At 45.8% G+C, this 22,534-nt stretch overlaps 1 protein-coding gene across 1 annotated transcript; it reads left to right on the forward strand.

The window, feature by feature from the left end:
- Nucleotides 1–1,509: 1,509 nt before the first annotated feature.
- On the forward strand, nucleotides 1,510–19,499 carry P3H1 (prolyl 3-hydroxylase 1). The gene is made up of 15 exons (XM_058161300.1): nucleotides 1,510–2,025; nucleotides 4,253–4,405; nucleotides 5,707–5,896; nucleotides 7,475–7,606; nucleotides 8,438–8,581; nucleotides 9,843–9,928; nucleotides 11,541–11,593; nucleotides 11,773–11,894; nucleotides 13,067–13,194; nucleotides 14,449–14,544; nucleotides 14,847–14,997; nucleotides 15,399–15,516; nucleotides 16,610–16,685; nucleotides 17,225–17,365; nucleotides 18,487–19,499. Exons 1-15 carry the CDS (start codon nucleotides 1,585–1,587, stop codon nucleotides 18,622–18,624), a joined length of 2,169 nt encoding a protein of 722 aa, XP_058017283.1. The 5' UTR covers nucleotides 1,510–1,584; the 3' UTR covers nucleotides 18,625–19,499.
- The last annotated feature ends 3,035 nt before the right edge of the window (nucleotides 19,500–22,534 follow it).

The raw sequence follows: 22,534 nt of genomic DNA on the forward strand, positions 1-22,534 counted from the left end.
CTGAGTCTAAGAATTTATTTAAAGGTGTATCAGCAAAAAAAAAATGTGAAAGCTGACTTTATTAAAAATAGGAAAATTAACCAGATAGTTATCCTTGAAGGGGGTGGGGGGGTTGGACTAGAAGACCTTCAGGGTCCCTTCTAACTCTGTATGCTATACTGTAAATTCCTTGTGTGTCCAATCACACTTGGCCAATAAAGAATTTTATTCTAGTCTAGTCTAGTCTATTCCTATTTTCCATTATTCTATTCTATTCTATTCTGCATATTTTCTTCTATTCTATTCTACATATTTTCTTCTATTCTATTCCATTCTATTCTAATTCTATTCTATTCCTATTTTCCATTTATTCTATTCTATTCTATTCTATTCTAATTCTATTCTATTCTGCATATTTTCTTCTATTCTATTCTACATATTGTCTTCTATTCTATTCTATTCTGCATATTTTCTTCTATTCCATTCTATTTTAATTCTATTCTATTCCTATTTTCCATTTATTCTATTCTATTCTATTCTATTCTGCATATTTTCTTCTATTCCATTCTATTTTAATTCTATTCTATTCCTATTTTCCATTTATTCTATTCTATTCTATTCTATTCTGCATATTTTCTTCTATTCTATTCCATTCTATTCTAATTCTATTCTATTCCTATTTTCCATTTATTCTATTCTGTTCTATTCTATTCTATTCTATTCTGCATATTTTCTTCTATTCTATTCCTACTTTCCATTATTCTATTCTATTCTATTCTATTCTATTCTATTCTATTCTATTCTATTCTATTCTATCCCTATTTTCCATTATTCTATTCTATTCTATCCTGCATATTTTCTTCTATTCTATCCTATCCTATCCTATCCTATTCTATCCTATTCAGTGGTGGGATTCAAATAATTTAACAACCGGTTCTCTGTCCTAATGATTTCTTCCAACAACCAATTCACCAAACTGCTCAGAAAGTTAACAACCGGTTCTCCCGAACTGGTGCGAACTGGCTGAATCCCACCACTGATCCTATTCTATTCCTTTTTGAACTTCAAGCTGAACACAGGAGGTTCAAATCCTCCAGGCGCCCGTGCATAAGAGCACAAAAGTGCCTACCGTTCCTGTCCTATTGTTCTCTTCATTATATCAAATTAATATAGTTGATGCATATTTTTTACTTATATATATATATATATTTCTTTATTATTTAGATTTAGATTTTTATTTATTATTTAGATTTTAGATATGTTGTTTTATCTATGACAATTGTTTATGTATACTGTTGTGACAAAAAGAAATAAAAAAAAAAGTTTTTAAAACATCGCAGCCCAAAGTTTCTAAAACATCGCAGCCCCTTTAAGATATGTGGACTACGACTCCCATAATTCTCCCTGCCTGCATGGCCGGCTGTGGAATTCTGGGAATCGTAGTCCACCCGGAAGAGAGAGCGAGAGAGAGGAGCGGAGGTTCCCATCGCCACGTGGTGCTCAGAGCGAGAGGGCGTGGCCGAGGAATGGGCGTGGCCTTTTGTAGTGGGCGTGGCTCCAGCCTGCCAGTCCGGGGCGTTGTGCGCTCCGCTTCTCTTCGCCGAGATGCTGCGCCTGCTACTTGCGCTGCTCCTGCGCGCGATCCTGAGCCCCGCTGATGGATCGCGCCCGGCAGCGCCGGCGGCGGTGGAGCAGCTCCGCCCGGCCGACGAGTTGCTAGCCGCCGGGGTCGAGGCGTACAACCGCGGGGACTGGCCCGGCGTCATCCTACACATGGAGCGGGCGCTGCGGGCGCGGGCCGCGCACCGGGAACGCCTGGCCTTCTGCCGCTCGGGCTGCGCGGCCAACCACACGGCCGAGGATCCCGCGCAGGAGCCGGCCCGCCTGTTGGGCGACCTGCGCTTCTTCCAGCAGCTGCTGCGCCGCGCAGCCTGCCTGCGCCGCTGCCTGCCGGCCGGCCCGTCTCGCTACCAGCTGGGCGAGGAGGTGGAACTGGAGTTCCGCAAGCGGAGCCCTTACAACTACCTCCAGGTGGCCTATTTCAAGGTGGGTGGGCGGGCTTGGGGAGGGGTCGGTCGCCCAGCCCGGTGCCATCCTCCCCTCCGCTCGGTTGGCATCTTTTGCCTCTTTCCCGCCCTGCGCCTTTTTCCTCTACTGCTGCGCCCCCTCCCCCTGCCATCCAAATCGGGGAAGGGGGGAAATTTGGGGGGTTGGGTGGGCTGGGGAGGGTCGCCACCCCCCCCCAAGATGCCCCCCCTTAGGTTGGCACCGCTTTCTCCCCCCTTGCATCTATTCCCCTTGGCATCTATTGCCTCTTTCCTCTACAGCAATCGGGGAATGGGGGGGGTGGAATTTGGGGTTGGGGGAGTTGGGGAGGGTCGCCCTTCAAGGTTCCCCCTTTCGGTTGGCACCGCTTTCTGCCCCTTGGCATCTATTCCCCTTGGCATCTCTTTCCTCTTTCCCCGCGCCTCTTTCCCGCAAATCGGGGAATAGTGGTGGGGGAAATTGGGGGTGGGTGGGTTTGGGGAGGGTCTCTTCCCCCAAGTTGCCCCCCCTCCTCGGGTGGCACACCACCCTCTGTCCCCTTGGCATGTTTTCCCTCTCCCCTTCCCGCGTCTCTTTCCTCTACTGCTGCGCCTCCCCTGCCATCCAAATCGCAATCAGGAAGGGGAGAAATTGAGAGGGGTCTCCCAAGGTGCCCTCCTCGGTTGGCACCAAAGAGGGTACCTTGGCATGTTTTTTCTCTCTCTTTCCTCTCCTTCTGTGCCTCCCGCCATTCCAAATCGCAATCGGGGAAGGGGGGAGGGCAAATTTGGGGGGGTAGGGGGGTGGGCTGGGGAGGGTCTCTTCCCCCCAAGGTGCCCCCCCCCCTTGGTTGGCACGGCCTTCTTCTACCCCCTTGGGCATCGTTTGCCTCTTCCCTCCCGCCCATCTAGAAAACTCCCCAATTGAGGAAGGGGCTTGTTCTCAATCGGGGGGGAAAAGAGAGGAGGGGGGAACTTTTGGGGGGGATGGAGAAAACTTTGGGGTGGGGGGGCGTGGGAACCCCGCCCGCTCAGCTCTCCGCCCCCCGTGTCTGTGCCACGTCTGCTGCGCCTTCTCTCCGCGGGGTCTGGGCGCCGCCCGCCTTGGCTCTTGGCCGGCCGCTCGGAAGAGAGACGCCCGGGATGGAAAGAAAATACGGGGCGGGGGGCTTTGCAAAGCCCCCTCCCCACCTCTTCCCCGGGCGTCGTGCACGGTTTTCGCAAGGATGCTGGGATGCGGTTGGCGGGGTTGGGGGGAAGTGGGGAGTGGGTTCGAATTTCACTCCCGGGGGAGCGGTTGGTTGGGTCTCCCACCCACCCAGCTATCTGGGCCTTGGCTGGTTTTGGGGAGGGGGCGCTGGCAATGCCCAAAGTGGGAGATGGAAAGTTTTCGGGTCATGCTCGGCCCTCCCCCTCCCTTTCCTTTTTTTCCACTTTCTCTTTTTTGTTTCTTTTTCCCCACTCTCTCTTTTTTTTTCTCTTCTTTTTTCCATTTTCTCTTCTTCTCTATCTTCCCGTAGCCTCCTTATCCCTTCTTCAGCTTCCTCTTTTCTTTTTCTTTTCTCTTTTTCTCTCTCTCTTTTCATTTCCTATTCTTCTCTACCTTCCGGTCTCCTCCTCTCCCCCTTATCCCTTCTTCAGTTTCCTTTCCTTTCTGGTCATTCATTCCTTTTTTTCTCAACTCTCTTTCTCTCCTCCTTCTCTACCTTCCCGGCTCCCCCTTATCTCTTCCTCCTCTTTCTCTTTTCTTCTTTTCTTTCATTTCTCTTTTTTCTCTCTCTTTCCATTTTCTATCCTTCTCTTCCTTCTCCTCTCCCCCTTATTCCTTCTTCAGCTTCCTCTTTTCTTTCTGGTCATTCATTCCTTTTTTCTCCCTCTTTCTATCCTTCTTTTTCCATTTTCTTTCTTCCTCTCTTCTACCTTCCCCTCTTCTGTCCCCCTTATTCCTTCCTCAACGTTCTCTTTTCCTTTCTCTCTTTTCTTTCTTTTCTTACATTTCTGTTCTCTCTCCCTCCTTTTCTCTCTCCCTCCCTCCCTCTTTTTCATTCTCTTTCTCTCACACACACTCTCTCTTTCTCTCTCTCTCCCTCCCTCTTTTTCTTTCTCGCTCTCATTCTCTCCCTCCTTCTCTCTTTCTCTCGCTCTCTCGCTCTAATTGAATCCAAATGCAGTGCCACTCTTTTCAAAGATGCTTAGGGCCACATTTTCAAGGGGCCTCCCCAAAAAAATTCTGAATTTCTCTTCGTCAGATCAACAAGCTGAGCAAGGCCGTGGCGGCTGCCCAAACCTTCTTCTCGGCCAATCCAAACCACGCCGAGATGCGGCAGAACCTGGCTTATTACCAGATGATGGTTGGGGTCAAAGATTCGGATTTTGTCGATTTGGAAGCTAAGCCCCACATGGTGAGACCAATGGACGCACCGTTTTTTTTCTATCTTTCTCTCTCTTTTTTAAATGAAAGTAATTGCTTTAATTAAAGCAACTGCCGCAAAAGAGAGAAAAAGAATGTGCAAAATTATAAAAGGCAGGGGAAAAAAAAGAAAACCTGACCTTCGGACTTTCCGCCGCGAACTGAAGACATACCTTTTTATTCGCGCGGGGCTGGCTTAAATTTTAAATTTTAAATTACATAAATTTTATCGATTTTAAATTTTCTACTAATTTTAAATGGGGTTTGGTTTTATAAATTTTAAAGTTCTAGGCTAATTATAATAAGTTTTTTAACTTGCATTTTAAATTGTATACTGGGGTTGTTTGTATTTTATTGTTGCCTGTACACCGCCCTGAGTCCTTCGGGAGAAGGGCGGTATAAAAATCAAATAAATAAATAAATAAATAATAAATAAAAAACTTAAAAACCAGAAAGAAAATCGCAAAAGGCCTGCCCTTATTCAATGTAAGCTTTTCGAAATTTTTGTTACCTCGATTAAAATTTTTTATGGTATTTAATAACATTTATTCAATTGTTACAACGCCGCCCATCTCACCTAAGCAATTTTGCATGGTTTACAATGTATAAATGTGTATAAATGTATAAACATATAAACACACACAACATGTATACATGTATGTTATGTTTCAGAAGCATAAAGGCCGTTCTCGTGAACAACGTTGAGCCCAAAACTTCTGTTGCTAGGCGAGACGGACGTTAAGTGAGCTTTGATCCGTTTTTCGACCTTCCATGCCACAGCTGTTAAGTGGATCACTGCCGTTGTTAAATGAATCACCCGGTTGTTAAGTTAATCGGGCTTCCCCGTTGAATTTGTCTTTGTCAGAAGGTCTCAAAAGCGGATCGAGTGACCCCGGGACGCCACCCTGTTGTTCACTTAACGACTGATGTGATTCACAGTGGCAAGAAAAAGCCGTAAAATCGGGCAAAACTCACTTAAGGAATGTCTTGCTTAACAACATAAATTTTGTCCTCGGCTGCAGTCATAAGTTGAAGGCTTCCTGTGTTTGTGACAGTTGCAATATCCACGAGATTAAATGAACGCCCTTTGCAATCTGATAAACAGAGCTGAATTTGCTTAACAACTATGGCAGGAAGGAGTGGCTCTCTTAATGACCGCCCTGCCTAGCGACGGTCTCGACAATGGACGTAAGTCGAGGACCACTTAAAATATAATTAATAGCCGGAGGTGCTAAGATGGGTCAGTTTTGCTTTTCTGGAGTTTAAAGCTGGCTTGTCCGATTCTCTCGCTAGCAAAATTTCCACCTGGGTGTGAGTTACTACACGGAGGAAAACCCCCAGGCAGCCATTTTGCACCTGGAGAAAGCGCTGGATGAGTACTGGGTAGCTGACGCCGATTGCCGGGCCCTCTGCGAAGAGCCGTACAACCACGATGGTTACAACTACCTCGACTACAACGCCGATTTCTACCAAGCCTATATCGGTGAGTTGCAAAGGGAAAGAGCGGGACAACAAGTCCCATAAGGCTCGGCGGGAAGCCGTGGTTGGATCCTGGGTGGGAGAAGAAGACGATTGTATCTGGGATTGCCTGACTCGGTCCAGCCTGCGAAGAAGGTTTAGAAAAACTGGTTTTCAGATATCCTGCTCCTGGAGAGGGAGGTTCTCTTTAGCTCATTCCGTTAGGAGGAGTTTTGACTGGTCTTCGTATTTTTAATATTTTTTTTAAAAAAGATGTTTTTCTAACTGGAAATGAAAACGGGGCCTCGTATGGAAAGGGTGAGGAGAGGCCTACGCCGCTGGGGAATTCTGGGAGTTGAAGACTCCTGACTAGGGAATTCTGGGATTTTATTTATTCACTTAAATTGACTATGAGCGCTCCGTTCCAATGGATTCTGGGCAGCATATCGAAACTCCAAAATCCATTAAAAAAAGGAGAAATAACATTAGAAATCAACCAGAAAATGAAGGCCATAGATTGCTAGCTAGGGAATTCTGGGAGCTGAGGACTACAGGAAGTCCTCGACGTACAACCACAATTGAGCCCAGCGTTTATGTTGCTAAGTGAGAAATTCATTCACCAAACCAACTGCTGTACGTCAAGGGCTTACCTGTATGTGTTAGCTAGGGAATTCTGGGGCTTGAAGTCCACCTATGCTGTCTGGGGAATTCTGGGAGTTGAAGTTCACACGTGCTCCTGGCTGGGGAATTCTGGGAACTGAAGTCCATATACTTGGGATTCCAGGAAGTTGAAGTCCACCCATGCTGGCTGGGGAATTCTGGGAGTTGAAATCCAGTGTGTGCTAGCTGGGGAATTCTGGGAGTTGAAGTTTACACATGCTGCTGGCTGGGGAATTCTGGGAAGTGAAGTCCAAATAGGCATTTCAGGAAGTTGAAGTCTCAGTGGCTAAGACGCTGAGCTTGTCGATCAGAAAGGTTGCTGGTTCGGCGGTTCGAATCCCTAGCAGAGGTCTCCTGCATGAGCAGGGGGTTGGACTAGATGACCTCCAAGGTCCCTTCACCAACTCTGTTCCTGCTACTGTTACAAATCCACACATGCTGCCTGGGGAATTCTGGGAAGTGAAGTCAAAATACTTGGGATTCCAGGAAGCCGAAGTCCACCCATGCTGGCTGGGGCATTCTGGGAGTCGAAATCCATATATGCTAGCTAGGGAATTCTGGGAGTTGAAGTCCCCACGTGCTGCTGGCAGGGGAATTCTGGGAACTGAAGTCAAAATACTTGGGATTCCAGGAAGCTGAAGTCCACCCATGCTGGCTGGGGAATTCTGGGAGTCGAAATCCATATATGCTAGCTAGGGAATTCTGGGAGTTGAAATTCACACGTGCTGCTGGCTGGGGAATTCTGGGAAGTGAGGTCCAAATAGGCTCACTTGGGATCCCAGGAAGTCGAAGTCTACCTAGATTGGCCGGGGAATTCTGGGAAGTAAAGCCCACCCATCTTAAAGTCGGGAAAAGCTCGTCTGTCTTCGAAAGGCGCCCGAACACTTGATTACGATGGCTTCCTGTGAATAATCCTCTTTTTCTCGGATCTTCTTGCGGGCAGATCATTACACCCAAGTGCTGAGCTGCAAGCAAGGATGCGTGGCCGAGTTGGCGCAGGAAGTTGGGCAGGAGAAGCCCAACGAAGACTTCCTTCCGTCTCATTTCAACTACCTGCAGTTCGCCTATTACAATAGTATGTAGGGCTGGGGAGGGAGGGAGGGGGTCCCATTAATTGCACCCTACTTTGTTTTCCAGGGGCTCTTGGGGGAAGTTGGCTGCCTTTAAACTGAGTTTCGAGGCATGCTGGTTTTTTTCCCCGCAGCGGTCATTTCGATGAGATATTTAGGATTATCTCCAGAGAACCAAGATAATTACAATTTATATATTAAATATATATTATATTTTATATAATATAAAAATATTTATAATCATACATTAATTTGTACATTTATAATTATGCATTAATTATATGAATATATATTTAATATCAGTGGCTCAGGGGCTAGGACGTTGAGCTTGTCGATCGAAAGGTCGGCAGCTCAGCGGTTCGAATCCCTAGTGCTGCCGTGTAACGGGGTGAGCTCCCGTGACTTGTCCCAGCTTCTGCCAACCTAGCAGTTCGAAAGCACGTAAAAAAAAAATGAAGTAGAAAAATAGGGACCACCTTTGGTGGGAAGGGAACAGCATTCCGTGCGCCTTTGGCGTTGAGTAATGCCGGCCACATGACCACGGAGACGTCTTCGGACAGCACCGGCTCTTCGGCTTTGAAACAGAGATGAGCACCGCCCCCTAGAGTCAGGAACGACTAACACGTATGTGCGAGGGGAACCTTTACCTTTACCTTATATTTAATATATATGTAATCTTCCATTCGATTATTGCCTGGGAATGTTAAAAGCTTTTAACCATCCAGGTCCCAAACCAAGAAGCTAAGAGCTGTAGCACCTGAGTTTATAGGGCAGTTCAGATTATTATTGTGGTTATTTTTGATATATTTCCAGTTTCTCCTTCCACCCCGTCACAGGTGGCCACTATGGGAAGGCGGTCGAATGCGCAAAGACCTACTTGATTTTCTTCCCGAATGACAATGTGATGAAGCAGAATGTGGCTTATTACGCAGCCATGCTGGGGGAGAACCTGGCTGAGCGCATCGGGCCCAGAGAGGCAAGTATTTGTCCCCACGATGGCTTGAAAATGTCTTTCGGGGTCCCTGAGCACAGGGGTCTCCAACCTTGGCAACTTTAAGACTTGTGGACTTCAACTTTAAGACTTGTGGACTTCAACTCCCAGAATCCCTCAGCCAGCAAAGCTGGCAAAGAGGGATTCTGGGAGTTGAAGCCCACAAGTCTTAAAGTTGCCAAGGTTGAAGACCCCTGCCTTAGCAGGAGGAAGAGGGGTCCCCCCCACACACATACACATTGGAAGAGAGATCTGGCCACGCGGGTCTCGGCTGACGCCGAAATACGCGGTTCCTTTTCGTGAAAAGTGTGGGAAGGGTACCCAGAGATCATCTAGACCAGCCCCCCCCCCGTGTTGAGGAGGAGGAGAAGGATCCGAACCGAAGCGTAGGATGATAAGGTCGCGGGGGAGGGGGGGTTGGGGGGGGAACAGGACCTGGGAGAGCATCTAGTCCAGCCCCTGTCCCCAGGGGCAGGGGGTATCAAACTGAAGCGTTGGGTTCTTGAAGGTCAGATCTAAAGGGGACCTGGGAGATCATTTAATCCAGCCCTGTGCTCAGGGCAGGAATCCAGATTAAGGCATGGGATAGGAAGGTCGGAAGGAACTTTGGAGGTCATTTAGTCCAGCCCTCTGGAATCCAAATGTATTTTTTTCCAAAGGCCCAAACCTTGTGCCCAGATCAGCAATGGCCAGAATAAGCCAAGCTGACCCCTCCGAATCTCCTTAGCTTGATATAAAAAAAAAAACCCGATATTATTATATCATTTATTTTATGCTATAAAATTATGACCACAAGCCTGTCCCCTTGCGAGGCCACCTTGATAACCTGTAGCCGTAAGAGGAATTTATATTTTTCTAAATGTAGCCAGCAACATAACAACTGACGATGAGGGCTAGCGCCTTGCGAAGCCTGCCTCTCTCGAATCAAAGGATTTGAGATGATTCCGTGTTGTTGTTGTTGTTGTTTTTGAAGCTCCACCCAGTTTTGGGCGATATTCTGGACTCGTGTTTTTCAACTTTGGCCCTTTTAAGACGTCTGGACTTCAACTCCCAGAATTCCCCAGCCAGCAAAGCATTCGGGGAGTTGAAGTCCAGACGTCTTAAAGGGGCCAAAGTTGTAAAAACAAAACAAAAAAAAACACCATTTTGGACATCCCATTAGGTCAGCTGACCGGTAAATGAATCAATCTGATCTCATTCTTCTAATTTTGAGCATTTTTTCTCCTTTTTTTCCCCCCCGCTGTAGAAAGTCCAGGTGTATCACCGGCGGAGTCTTTTAGAGAAAGAATTGCTCTATTTTGCATATGATATCTTTGCCATTCCTTTCATCGATCCGGTAAGCAAAATCTTGTTATTTTCTAAGGAACTGAAAATAGGATAGACAGATTTAAGTGGGTTGTGTACATGCCTGTGTGGGTGTGTTTGTGTTGTTGTGCTGTGCCCTGAAATAGCAATTTCTGATACTGGTGACTTAAGACCCACAAGGTTGAATTTGAGATGCAACGCAAAGCGGAACAATTTTGAGAAAATGCAAGGTTCAGATTTAGGCTTTAAAGACGGGTGGACTTCAACTCCCAGCATTGCATGCTGGCTGAGGGATTCTGGGAGTTGAAGTCCATGCATCTTAAAGCACGCTGGATGGAGAATTCTGGGAATTTATGTTCATCCATCTTAAAGTCTGCTGGCTGGGGAATTCTGGGACTTGAAGTCCATACATATTAAAGCATTGTGGCTTCATTCTGGGAATTGAAGTCCATATATCTTAAAACATGCTGGCTGGGGGATTCTGGGAATTGAAGTCCATATATCTTAAAGCACGCTGGCTGGGGGATTCTGGGAGTGGATGTCCTCCCCTCTTAAAGCGTGCTGGCATGGGAATTGTGGGAATTGAAGTCCACCTAACCTAAAGCAGGCTAGCTGGGGAATTCTGGGAGTTGAAGTCCACCCCATTTAAAGCCTGCTGGCTGGGGAATTCTGGGACTTGAAGTCCATGCATATTAAAGCCTGCTGGATGGAGAATTCTGGGAATTGAAGTCCACCCATCTTAAAGCCTGCTGGCTGGGGAATTCTGGGACTTGAAGTCCATACATATTAAAGCCTGCTGGATGGAGAATTCTGGGAATTGAAGTCCGTACATCTTGAAGCTTGCTGGCTGGGGAATTCTGGGAATTGAAGTCCATACATATTAAAGGCTGCTGGATGGAGAATTCTGGGAATTAAAGTCCGTACATCTTGAAGCTTGCTGGCTGGGGAATTCTGGGAATTGAAGTCCATGCATATTAAAGCCTGCTGGATGGAGAATTCTGGGAATTAAAGTCCGTACATCTTGAAGCTTGCTGGCTGGGGAATTCTGGGACTTGAAGTCCATACATATTAAAGCCTGCTGGATGGAGAATTCTGGGAATTAAAGTCCGTACATCTTGAAGCTTGCTGGCTGGGGAATTCTGGGAATTGAAGTCCATACATATTAAAGGCTGCTGGATGGAGAATTCTGGGAATTAAAGTCCGTACATCTTGAAGCTTGCTGGCTGGGGAATTCTGGGAATTGAAGTCCATGCATATTAAAGCCTGCTGGATGGAGAATTCTGGGAATTAAAGTCCGTACATCTTGAAGCTTGCTGGCTGGGGAATTCTGGGACTTGAAGTCCATACATATTAAAGCCTGCTGGATGGAGAATTCTGGGAATTAAAGTCCGTACATCTTGAAGCTTGCTGGCTGGGGAATTCTGGGAATTGAAGTCCATGCATATTAAAGGCTGCTGGCTGGAGAATTCTGGGAATTAAAGTCCGTACATCTTGAAGCTTGCTGGCTGGGGAATTCTGGGAATTGAAATCTACCCATTTTAAAACTTGTCACAATTGAGGAACGTTGGACTAGAAAGGGTTTTTGTCCAGAATGGTGTGACTGGTTGTTGTTGTTTTTTTACCGTCCTTCTCTTGTTTTGAAGGACACGTGGACCCCGGAAGACGTGATTCCCAAAAGGCTTCGGGAAAAGCAAAAGTAAGTCATAAACAAATTGTTATAAATCGAGGACTGTCCAGGATAAAATCACAACAATAACGTCGCTAAAACGGAGAGGAGACGGGCAGAATAAGTCCGACTGGGATTGCAGCGGGGGAAAAAAGGTACTCGCATAACGGCGGAACCTCCCTCCTCTCTCTCTCTCTCTCTCTCTGCAGGGTTGAACGTGAGACGGCGGCCCGGATCTCAGAGGAGATCGGTAATCTCATGAAGGAGATTGAGAATCTGGTGGAGGAGAAGACCAAGGAATCTTCCGACATGAACAAATTCGTGCGGGAAGGTGAGCTCCCAAAATTGGGATCTGAATGTCTCGGAAGACCGTGAAATCAGTCAAATACGGCTAGTTCTTGACTTACGACCAGCGTTGAGCCCCAAATTCCCGCTGCTAAGAGAGACGGCGGTTCAAGGAATCCTGCCCCTTTTTAACGACGTTTCTTCCCCCGGTTGCTGAGTGAAGGACTGCCGCTGTTAAGTCAGTCACATGGTCATTAAATGAATTTGGCTTTCCACTTGACTTTTGGTCTTGATTGCTTGATTTTAAAATTTTTTGGCTTGATTTTAAAATTTTTAGTTTATTTTTATGGGTTTTAAATTTTTGTAAATTTTTTATAGGGTGTTATTATATTTTAAATTTTCGGCCAATTGAATAAGTTTTTTTAAGGGGTGTTCTTAATATTATATGTATTGTTTTTCTTTGTATTTTTATTCTGGCTGTGCCTGAGTCCTTCGGGAGAAGGGCGGTATACAAATTAAAATATTATTATTATTATTATTATTATTGGTCACTAAAGGGGACCACATGACCACTGCAACCGTCATAAATATAAATCAGTCGCCAAGCATCCTGAATCTTGATCACGTGATCCTGCAACGGTCGTAAGTGTGGAAAACGGCCGTCAGTCCCGTTTTTTTCCAGGGGCGTTGTAACTTCAAACCATCGCTAAGCAGACTGTTGTAAGTCGAGGACTATCTGTATGATAGAACCAAAGATGATTATTCAGGCGAGGAGATGCCGAATCCAAAACAGCCACTGGAAGGCAGGCCACTTAGTCCTTGAGTTACGACTCTCATCAAGACTGGGACTTCCATAGTTGGTTGCTAAGCGATTCGTGCCGGATTGCACGATCTCTTTGGCCACGGTTCTTAAGCGAATCCCATTCTCCTTTAAGCAAATCCGGCTTCCCCCATCGACGTAGGCTTAGCAACACGGCCGTTAAGCAAATCCGTTGGAAGGTCACAAAAATGGGGATCCCACGACCTTTTGCAACCGTCACAAAGTGTGAACCAATTGCCAAGCGTCGGGCATTTTCGTTCACACGATCGTGGGGGGGAGGGGCGGGGAGAGGCGTCAACGGTCGTACGTGCGAAAAAACTGTCCTCAGTCCCTTTTTTCCGGAACAGTCGCTAAGTGAACCATCCTAACGCGAGGATTTCTTTCCCGCCCATCTGCAGGGGGCCCGTTGGTGTACGATGGGCTCCGAGTGACCATGAGCTCCAAGACCCTGAATGGGTCGCAGCGCGTGGTGGTGGACGGGGTCCTCTCCGAAGAAGAGTGCCTGACATTGCAAACACTGACAAACGTGAGTAAAGCACCATGGTCTTTGTGGTACCTACCCAGGTTGCACGAACACGTCGTGTAGAGGGGGGGCCCCTCCCCCTTTGCTTCGGGAAACCACGTTTCGTGGTTCCGTGAGCGAGCGAGCGAGTGAGGGACAAAAAAACCAAAACCCTGACTTAACAAATGTCCAAGTTTCTGGGCTCCGTTGTGGTCGTATGTTTGAGGACTGACTTCCCCCTACAACCTATGGCAGTTTGTTTCAGCCACTAGATGGCAGCATTTGCATTCTCTACCTGCCTAAAGAGCCAAAAAGAAAAAAAAAATACGATTAAGCAGTGAAATATTAGAACTAAAAAAACGGGAGATTAGGTAATGAAAGAATATATTTCAATACACATATGTGCATTAATAGAATTATACTCCATATTGTAGGACTGTGTATTAATGATTGTGATTGGTGCTAGGAGTATATATTTATTTGTCAATCGTATATAAGATAACAGGTAAAAAGTATAGACGTAATTTGGATACGTGAAAAGAGTAAGTAAAAAAAAGGAATATTAGTATATATTGAGGCAATGAATAATGAAAGATTGAAGGATGAATGTTTGATATAAATTAATGTGAAGAGTTAACTAAGGAAAATGGGGGAATATTGAATATTATAGCGATATTGGAAGAGGGGAAAACGAAATAAAATTGAGATAGAAACAAGAGGGGAATAATAATAAATATATATATATAGAGAGAGAGAGAGATTGACATGAAGGTATATGAAAGAAGAAAAGCTTTAGAATTGCAGGGTGATAGTAAAAGATATGTGTACACGAAACAATGAAAATGAAATGTAATAACATTATTGTTATTATAGTGAAATATACGATTCACAATTCACACCATTCATGCATTGATCTGTATAAACAACATAAAATAAAATAAAAACTTGACTTTCATAAAAATTCATTTTTTTTGGTTTTTTTTAAAAAAATTATTGATTTTATTACACACAGCACAAACATACGTAACATAAACGCATGGTATGTGTTTTCTTTTTACATGACAGTTTCGTTCCATCTTCTTTCCCCTTTATATATTCCCCTTTTTACATTTTATTTTTGGCACTTTAATTTTTTAAATTCGCACCCCGAATGGGACTAAAAGCAAAAAAAAAATTTTGGACGTTTTTCCTTCCGGGTTTTCTTTTCTCAATCACGCAAAGAAACCGGAACGAATTTGATCGATGCCCTATTTTAATTGAATCCTCTTTGAATTGCAGGCGGCTGCTTCCGTGGGGGACGGTTATAGGGGCCAAACCTCGCCCCATTCGCCCAGCGAGACTTTTTCTGGGGTGACCGTCCTGAAAGCCCTCAAGGTAAACCCCTCCCCTCCAAAAAAAGAGCAAAAGATCTGGGATCCAGCAAGGCTGGAAGGGCCCTTCGAGGTCTTCTAGTCCAACCCTTTGCCCAAAGCCGGAGACTTCATGAGGACTAGATTCCCAGCCTTTCGAAAGACGAATCCAAAGCTCGCGGAAGGAAGCTTCTGTTTGTTTTTCTTTAATCCTCAGTGGAATTTTAAATCGATTCCTAAAACCCCTTCCCCGAACGGTGGGAGATCGTGGTCTCGAATTTGGGGTAACCTTGGGTTTTTTTTTTCTCTTCTCCGTGTGGGTCGCAGCTGGGGCAGGAAGGCCGAGTCCCCATGCCGAGCGCGTACCTGTACTACAACGCCACGGAGAAAGTCCGTCGTGTGATGGAGTCTTACTTCCGCCTCGACGTCCCTCTGCATTTCTCCTATTCTCACCTGGTGTGCCGGACGGCCATTGCAGGTGAGCAGGTGGACAGCAATGGCCGGAGGGGTGGGGGTGAGGGGGTTTGGGGAGGAGAGACCATTGATTTTAAACTTGGAAGGCACAAAAGGCCCGCAGGTTGAGGCTGAGAGAGTAGGAAGGGGTTAAGAATCCCCCCACCCGCCAAGTTTTTTCCTTGCTCAGCTTTTGCAGAGCGTGAATTTCAAGCTCGCCATGAGGACTAGAAACCTGCTGCGTTTTCAGCTTCTGCTTTTTTTGTTTGTTTGTTTGATTGATTGATTTTATTCGGCTTTCCTCCAGCTGGGTGGGCGGGAATCGTAAGTCCCAGGATGCCCCGAAGGATTGGGGGAAGGGAAGAGCAAATTGAGCTGGGGGGGGTGGGGAGGAGATCAAAAGGGATCTGCCACTCCATCTCCTAGATAAACAGGAGGACCGAAGGGATCTCAGCCACCCCGTGCATGTTGACAACTGCATTCTCAACGCCGAGGCTATGGTGTGCGTCAAGGAGCCCCCCGCGTACACCTTTCGGGACTACAGGTGAGTTTGGCTGGGCGTCTGAAGGTCCCGTCTTCCCCCAACGCAGAAGGCTGGGGAATTCTGGGAGTTGAAGCCCACCCATTTTAAAGTTGGAGAAATATTGGCTTAGATCAACCTTGGTAACTTGAAGACTTGTGGACTTCGACTCCCAGAGTTCCCCAGTCAGCCACTTTTAAGACTTACGGAGTTCAATTCCCAGAATTCCCCAGTTAACCACTTTAAGACTTACAGACTTCGACTCCCAGAATTCCCCAGTCAGCCACTTTTAAGACTTACGGACTTCGACTCCCAGGATTCCCCAGCCAGCTTTTAAGACTTATGGACTTCAAGTCCCAGAATTCCCCAGCAGCTCTTTTAAGACTTATGGACTTCAAGTCCCAGAATTCCCCAGTCAATCACTTTAAGACTTGTGGACTTCGACTCCCAGAGTTCCCCAGTTAGCCACTTTTAAAACTTACGGAGTTCAACTCCCAGAATTCCCCAGTCAGCCTTTAAGACTTACGGACTTCAAGTCCCAGAATTCCTCAGCCAGCCTTTAAGACTTATGGACTTCAAGTCCCAGAATTCCCCAGCAGCTCTTTTAAGACTTATGGACTTCAAATCCCAGAATTCCCCAGTCAGCCACTTTAAGACTTGTGGATTTCGACTCCCAGAATTCCCCAGGCAGCATGTTTAAAGTTTACAGGTTTAAAGTTGCCACGGTTATAGATGAATACAGCAGAGTTCCAGTATTTTTCATGACATGTCATTCCTGATGTGGCCTACCTCGAAGGGCTGCCAGATCCCGAGAAGCTACATAAAATTAGACTATTTCGGAGCCCTTGACTTGGGGCTTGCCCTTGAAGACTGCTCGGAAGCGACAGCTGGTCGAGACACAATCAATGTAATATGCCTTGAACATTGAGGACTAGCATCCTTTTCATCCATTTACATTGTTGTTCTCATTGTCCATTTTCACCATCCCCCAGAAAGATTTCGAAGCTTCTCCTTTTAGGATCCGGTCGCTTAAGCCAAGGAAAAATCAGATTATTATTTTTGTTTGTTACTCGGGGTTTAATCTCCCAGTAAATAAAAGTTATTTATTGCTTTCTAGCGCCATACTTTATTTAAACGAAGATTTCGAAGGCGGGGAGTTTTATTTTACCGAGCTGGATGCCACAACCATCACGGTAAGACTCTCAGTTTCTGAATTCCCAGTTATGGGGTGTAGCCAATAAATGTTAATTTATTATTTGCATCCGGCATTTACCGTTAGTCCTCAACTTATAACAATTCATGTAATGACCGTTTGAAAAAAAATGGCCCTGATGACCGTTTTTCACAGTTACAACCTTCGTCCCCATAAACTCCGCAATCGAAATTCAGATTTTTGGCAGCTGACTCATACTTACGACGGTCGCAGCGTCCCAAGGTCATGCGATCCCCTTCAGCGACCAGCAAAATGAAAAAGGGAAACCAGATTGCTTAACAACGATGGGACAGGTTTTTTTTTTTAAAAATGCAAGGATTCACTTAACAACGGTGGCAAGAAAAGTCATAAAATGAGAACAAACAGCTCCCTTAACCGCAGAAATTTAGCACAGGGCCGACATCGGTTGGGAGCAACACCCCAAGGCCGCTTTGATGGATTTTGGGGAGGGGGGATTATCTACTAAATAATTTTTTTGGGGGGTGGGGTCTTTCCCCCACACCCCAATTTGCTCTCCAGGCAGAGGTGAAGCCCCAGTGCGGTCGGGCGGTGGGCTTCTCGGCCGGATCGGAAAACCCCCACGGCGTCAAAGCCGTCACGAAGGGCCAGCGATGCGCCATCGCCTTGTGGTTTACCCTGGACCCCCGCCATAGCGAACGGGTGAGTGCCGCGTCTCCTCGGACCCAGGGGCGGGCAAAAAAGTCAAAATGGCCGCCACCTCAAAATTGGGAACTTTTTTTTGTGGAGGGAAGGCAGCAGGAAGACTAGAGGAGACGGGAAGGGGGTTTCGTGCTGTGAGAAGCTCAGGAAAAAAAGGGGTTTTTTAACTATTGAAAGAGACTTTTTTTTTAAAAAAAATATCTAGTTCAGGCATTCACCTCTGTAAAAAAAATATATGACCTGACAGTGAGCTCAAGGATCTAGTCCTCAATGTCTCTTGGAACGTCCTCTGCCTGCACTTCAAAAATTTGCTCAGAGCTGCAAAAAAAAAGAAAAAAACCTCCTTTTTTCCCCCCCTTTCTATTTCTTTCTTTCTTTCTTTCTTTCTTTCTTTCTTTCTTTCTTTCTTTCTTTCTTTCTTTCTTTCTTTTTTTGCTGTCTTCATTGGGAGAGTCCCATGTAACTAGTCCTCATTGTTCCTGGCTCCTCCTTCCTATGCACCTCGAAACTTTGCTCCAAAAAACCCACCTTTTTTTTTCTATTTCTTCTTTACTTTTTCCCCCCTCTCTTTATTAGAAGATCACAAGTAGCTAGTCCTCAGTGTCCCAGACTTTTCCTCTCCCTGTACCTCAAAAATTTGCTCAAGACTCCCCCCTCAAAAAAAGTCATTTTTTTCCTTTTTATTTCTACTTGCCTTTCTTTTTTCCCCTCTTTTATGTTTTATTTCATTTCTTCCTTTTCTTGTTCTTACAAAAGAGCACTTTGGGTTGGCTTTTGATTTCTTCATAAATATTGAATAAAATGATTTGTAAATGAATAAAAAAAAAAAATTGGCCACAGCTAAAATAATTCTCCTTAGTTTTTTTTTATGGCCCTAAGTTTTAGTGGCATCAACGAATTTAGAGCCAACCTAAATTTGATTTGACTTTTATAAACATTTCTGTAAATCCTGCCATCCACGGTTCTCGGCTTGGCCTACCTCGCAGGGGCTGCCAAAATGGATGCCGGCTCAGGAATTCTGGGAGTTGAAGTCCACGCGTTGTAAAAGACCCCCCTCAAGCCGTATTTAATTAAAATGGACGCCCCATTTTCTCTCTTTCATTCCCTCTTTTTCCCCTCAGGAAAGAATCCAAGCCGATGATCTGGTCCGGATGCTTTTCAAAACCGAAGAAACCCAGTTGCCCCCCGAAATGGGACCGAACCCCAAAGAGGCCGAAAAGACCCCCGAAGACGCTTCCGAAAAGAAAGACGAACTATAGAGCCGCATCTGGTTCAAACAGGATTATGAAATAATTCGTCATAACTTGGGGTACGGAGTGGTCTCGGGAGCGAGACAGAAAGCTGACTATAAAACAGTGACTATAAAATACAGGCAAGGAGATAAATCGGGGTTCACCTTTTCCCCCGTTTCTTGAATGACTGGATAATTTCATCCGGCTGGAAGGGACCTCGGAGGTCCTCTAGTCCAACCCGCCTAGCCCAAGGCAGGAGTCTTCATAACTGCATCGGATAATGAGAAATTCCGGCGATGGAGAACCCGCAACTCCGGGAGGCAGGCTGTTACATGGCTTCATCACCGATAGTTCGTTTAGTGACCGTTCAAAGTTACGACGGCGCTGGGGAAAAAAGACCGTTTTTCAGACTTACGACCGTTCCAGCATCCCCACAGACACAGGATCAAAATCAATGGGCAACTGACTCATATTTATGACGGTCGCAGTGTCCCGGGCTCAGGTGACCCCCCCCTTTTTTCGACCTTCTGTCAAGCGGAATCAATGAAGAAACCAGATTCACTTAAACAACGGCGGCAGGAAAGGGGTCGTAAAACGGGACAAAACCCGCTTCCCCGATGTCTCACTTAGCAACAGAAACTTGCGGCTCGGTGGCGGTCGTAATTCGAGGACTGCTTTTATAAAATACAATTTTTGCAAACCTGTTTTTGTGACTCGTTTGCTTCGCGAGGCCGAAAGGATATTTCGAGCCGGGCGGTTTTGAAGCCGGAGAGGGAAGGAAAATTTAATTAGACGAAGGAAGACAAGGTATATTTAAGGCGTGGGCTTCATCAAAAGATTGAACTGCTTGAGAAAATAAAGCCGGTTTTATTTTTCTTTCCACAAAGAAAGAAAAAAGGGAATCAATTGTGCTTTTTAAATTTATTGAACCAGACAGAAAGCTTTTCTTATAAAGGAGCGAGCGAAACGAGGCAGAAAGAAGAGGGAGGGGAAAAAATCTAATTTTCTCTAGGAAAAAAAAAACAGGCAGGAAAGTCCCAGTCTAAGGTGCTACTCCAGCTCCCATCATTCCCAGCCCGGCCAAGGGGTCAGAGGGGAGAGTCATGAAGCTCGCCGCGAATTCAAATTTCCCCCTGGCAGCAACTTGGATGGAGTTTGGTCACCTCCAGAGTCCCCGGCAAGCCATTTGTGACTCGCCGCCTGCCCTTGGACTACGCTTCCCATCGTCCCCATCCCTTCTTCCCCCTCGGCAAGCCGGCATTCATTTAAAGCCGGGTTTTGCCGTCTCGCGTTACAACTGGACTTCCTTCCTTTGAGGCAGGATGTTCTGCCGCCACGCCTCTTAACAAACCGTGGTTTAGAATTCGGTCTGTCCATGCTGGCTTGTTTTGTTTTGTTTTTCCCAGAAAAAAAACCAGGATTAGGGAAAGCTGGTTAGTGCAGGCAGCTGCAGAGGGGAGAGAGGGGTGGGGGGGGAGTTTTAAACGCACCTTTCGAAATACAAAACCCAAAATGACAAATTCCTTCTTTGCTGTGCACCATTGGCCACCATTGTTCCCCGAGTTGGAAATATTTAACCGTTCTCATTAGCAATCCGCGCACGTCCGGCCTCCTGATGTCACCTTAATTGGCTTGTTAACGGGTCAGCTGCTTCTCCGTTACGGCCACCTCCCTCTTGGGGTGAGAGGGGTGACAGTTCCCAGAATCCCAAAGGAATTCACAGCAGCCCCCACCACCACCACCTCTAGACTACTGCAGGGCAGCGTTGCTGGGGCGGCCCTTGGAGACTGTCCGTTCCTGGCCTAACACATTCGCCCTACTTCATAACACCGGCGTCCATTCCATTTGGCACGGTCCTTAAGCGAATTGTGAACGACGTCGCCTGGTCCTTAAGTGAATACGGCTTCCTCGGTCGGCTTTGTTGAGGGGAGGAGTTGCCAATCCCTGAAACGGCCATAAGGACGAGGATGGCCTCTTTGTGTTTTTCCCAGCCTGGCTGTAACTTCGAATGGCCGCTAAAATGAATGGGTCGTAAGGTTGACCTCCCTGTCGAGTTCCACGCGCCATTGAGCCCCAAATTTATGTTGCTAAGTGAAACCTTTGTGAGTTTCGGCCCATTTTACTTTCCTCGCTCCAGTTGTTAAGTGAAACTTCGCTTTGGTTACGTTAGTTCAGCTGAAATTTGCTTTATCCCTCGACTTACGGCCACAGTTGACTTCCAAAGTTTTCTCTCGCTAAGCGAGGCGGTTGTTAAGTGAGCATTTCCCCATTTTATGACCTTTCTTGCCATCGTTGTTAAGTTGAATCCCCACAGTTTTTTAAATTAGTTACCTGGTCGTGAAGCGACTTAACTTTGCTTGTCGGAAGGTCACAAAAACAGATTATTATTATTATTATTATTATTTTTCAAATTTATATACCGCCCTATCTCCCTAAGGACTCAGGGCGGTTCACAGGCAGTTAAAATACATATAAATACAGATTAAAAACGACAATTAAAAAACTTATTCTATTGCCAAATTTAAAAATAGTATAAATAATAAAAACCCCTTAAAACCCATAACTTTAAAATCTAATCCAGTCCTGTGGATGTGACCCTTGGGATCTTGCGACCGTCATAACTACGAGTCAGTTGCAAAAGTGTCTGGATTTTGATCATGTGACCGTGGGGGGGGGGAGATCCTGCAGCGGTTGTAAGTGTGAAAAAAATGATCCTAAGTCCCTTTTTTTTGGTGCCGTTGAACAGTCGCTAAATGAACTTTCATAAGTGGAGAACCACCTGTATAGCGTCCAATAATTGCTCCATTGGAGAAGGACGTTATTAGAGTCTCAATTCCCTTTTGAGAGTCTCTTTTTGCAAATTCTTTTTGCAAATTCTCTTTTTTACATTCTTTGTCCCTGCCTGAAAAATGTAATTTTTCTGTACTTTACTAAAAACACCAGAAAAACGAAACAAAACAAAATATCCCAGGTGTTCAGGAATTCGCAAGCATTGATTAATCATCATCGTAATTCATTACCTAGGAAGAACCGTCGCGAATGACGGCTTCTACAGCTAGTCCTCAACTTAACGACCACAATGGAGCCCAAAATTGATGTCACTAAGCAAGATGTTTCTCAAGTGAGTTTGGGCCTCATTTTTTTGCTTTTCTTGTTAAGTGAACCACTGCCCTTGTTAAAATTACTAACAGTTGTGAAGTGAATCGGCAGAAGGTCGCAAAAGTGGGGTTGGCATGACTCCCCGGGATACTGCGACCGCCGTAAAGACGAAGCGGTGGCCAAGGGTCCGAAGTTTGATCGCGTGACTCGGGGACGCTGCGTCCGTCGTAATTACGAACCAAATTCAGCTAAGCGTCTGAATTTTGATCATGGGGAAACTGCTGCCAACGGTCGTAAGTTTAAAACATGGTCCCAAGTCACTGTTTTTCAGTGCCGTCGTAACTTCGAACGGGCACTAAACGAACTTATAAGTCAAGGATGACCTGTAATGAACGAACACTCGTAATTATTTCAACCGGTTTTCTTGGAGAAGTCCGAAGCATCGTTTTTAAAACACCCCACCCAAAAAAAAAAAACGACAAAAGTTACACACATTTCTCGCAGGACACAGGCAGCCTGTTGTGTGTCAATGGCTTTTTTGTTGACAAACGCAACCCACTCGGATTCCAGGCGAAATGGCAAGCAGCCCCCACAATCTTCGGACACAAAGCCGGCCTTACTTCGATATGCAAAGGTTAACCTGATTAGCATGCAGCTCAGGTTCTTTCTGGTAACAAAGCCGCAAAAAAAAATTTTTTTTTTAAGGTGTGTGTGTGTGTGTGTGTGTGTTTTGTGTGTGTGTGTTTGAGCGCACGCGGAGGGCCGTTCCAGCCAGGAATGCCTTTGTGCACCAGCCATCCCGGTGCCGAGCGCAATTTTACGTTTGTTTTGTGTTTTC

The sequence above is a fragment of the Ahaetulla prasina genome, chromosome 18, assembly GCF_028640845.1.
Source record: "Ahaetulla prasina isolate Xishuangbanna chromosome 18, ASM2864084v1, whole genome shotgun sequence".
Taxonomy (NCBI): domain Eukaryota; kingdom Metazoa; phylum Chordata; class Lepidosauria; order Squamata; family Colubridae; genus Ahaetulla; species Ahaetulla prasina.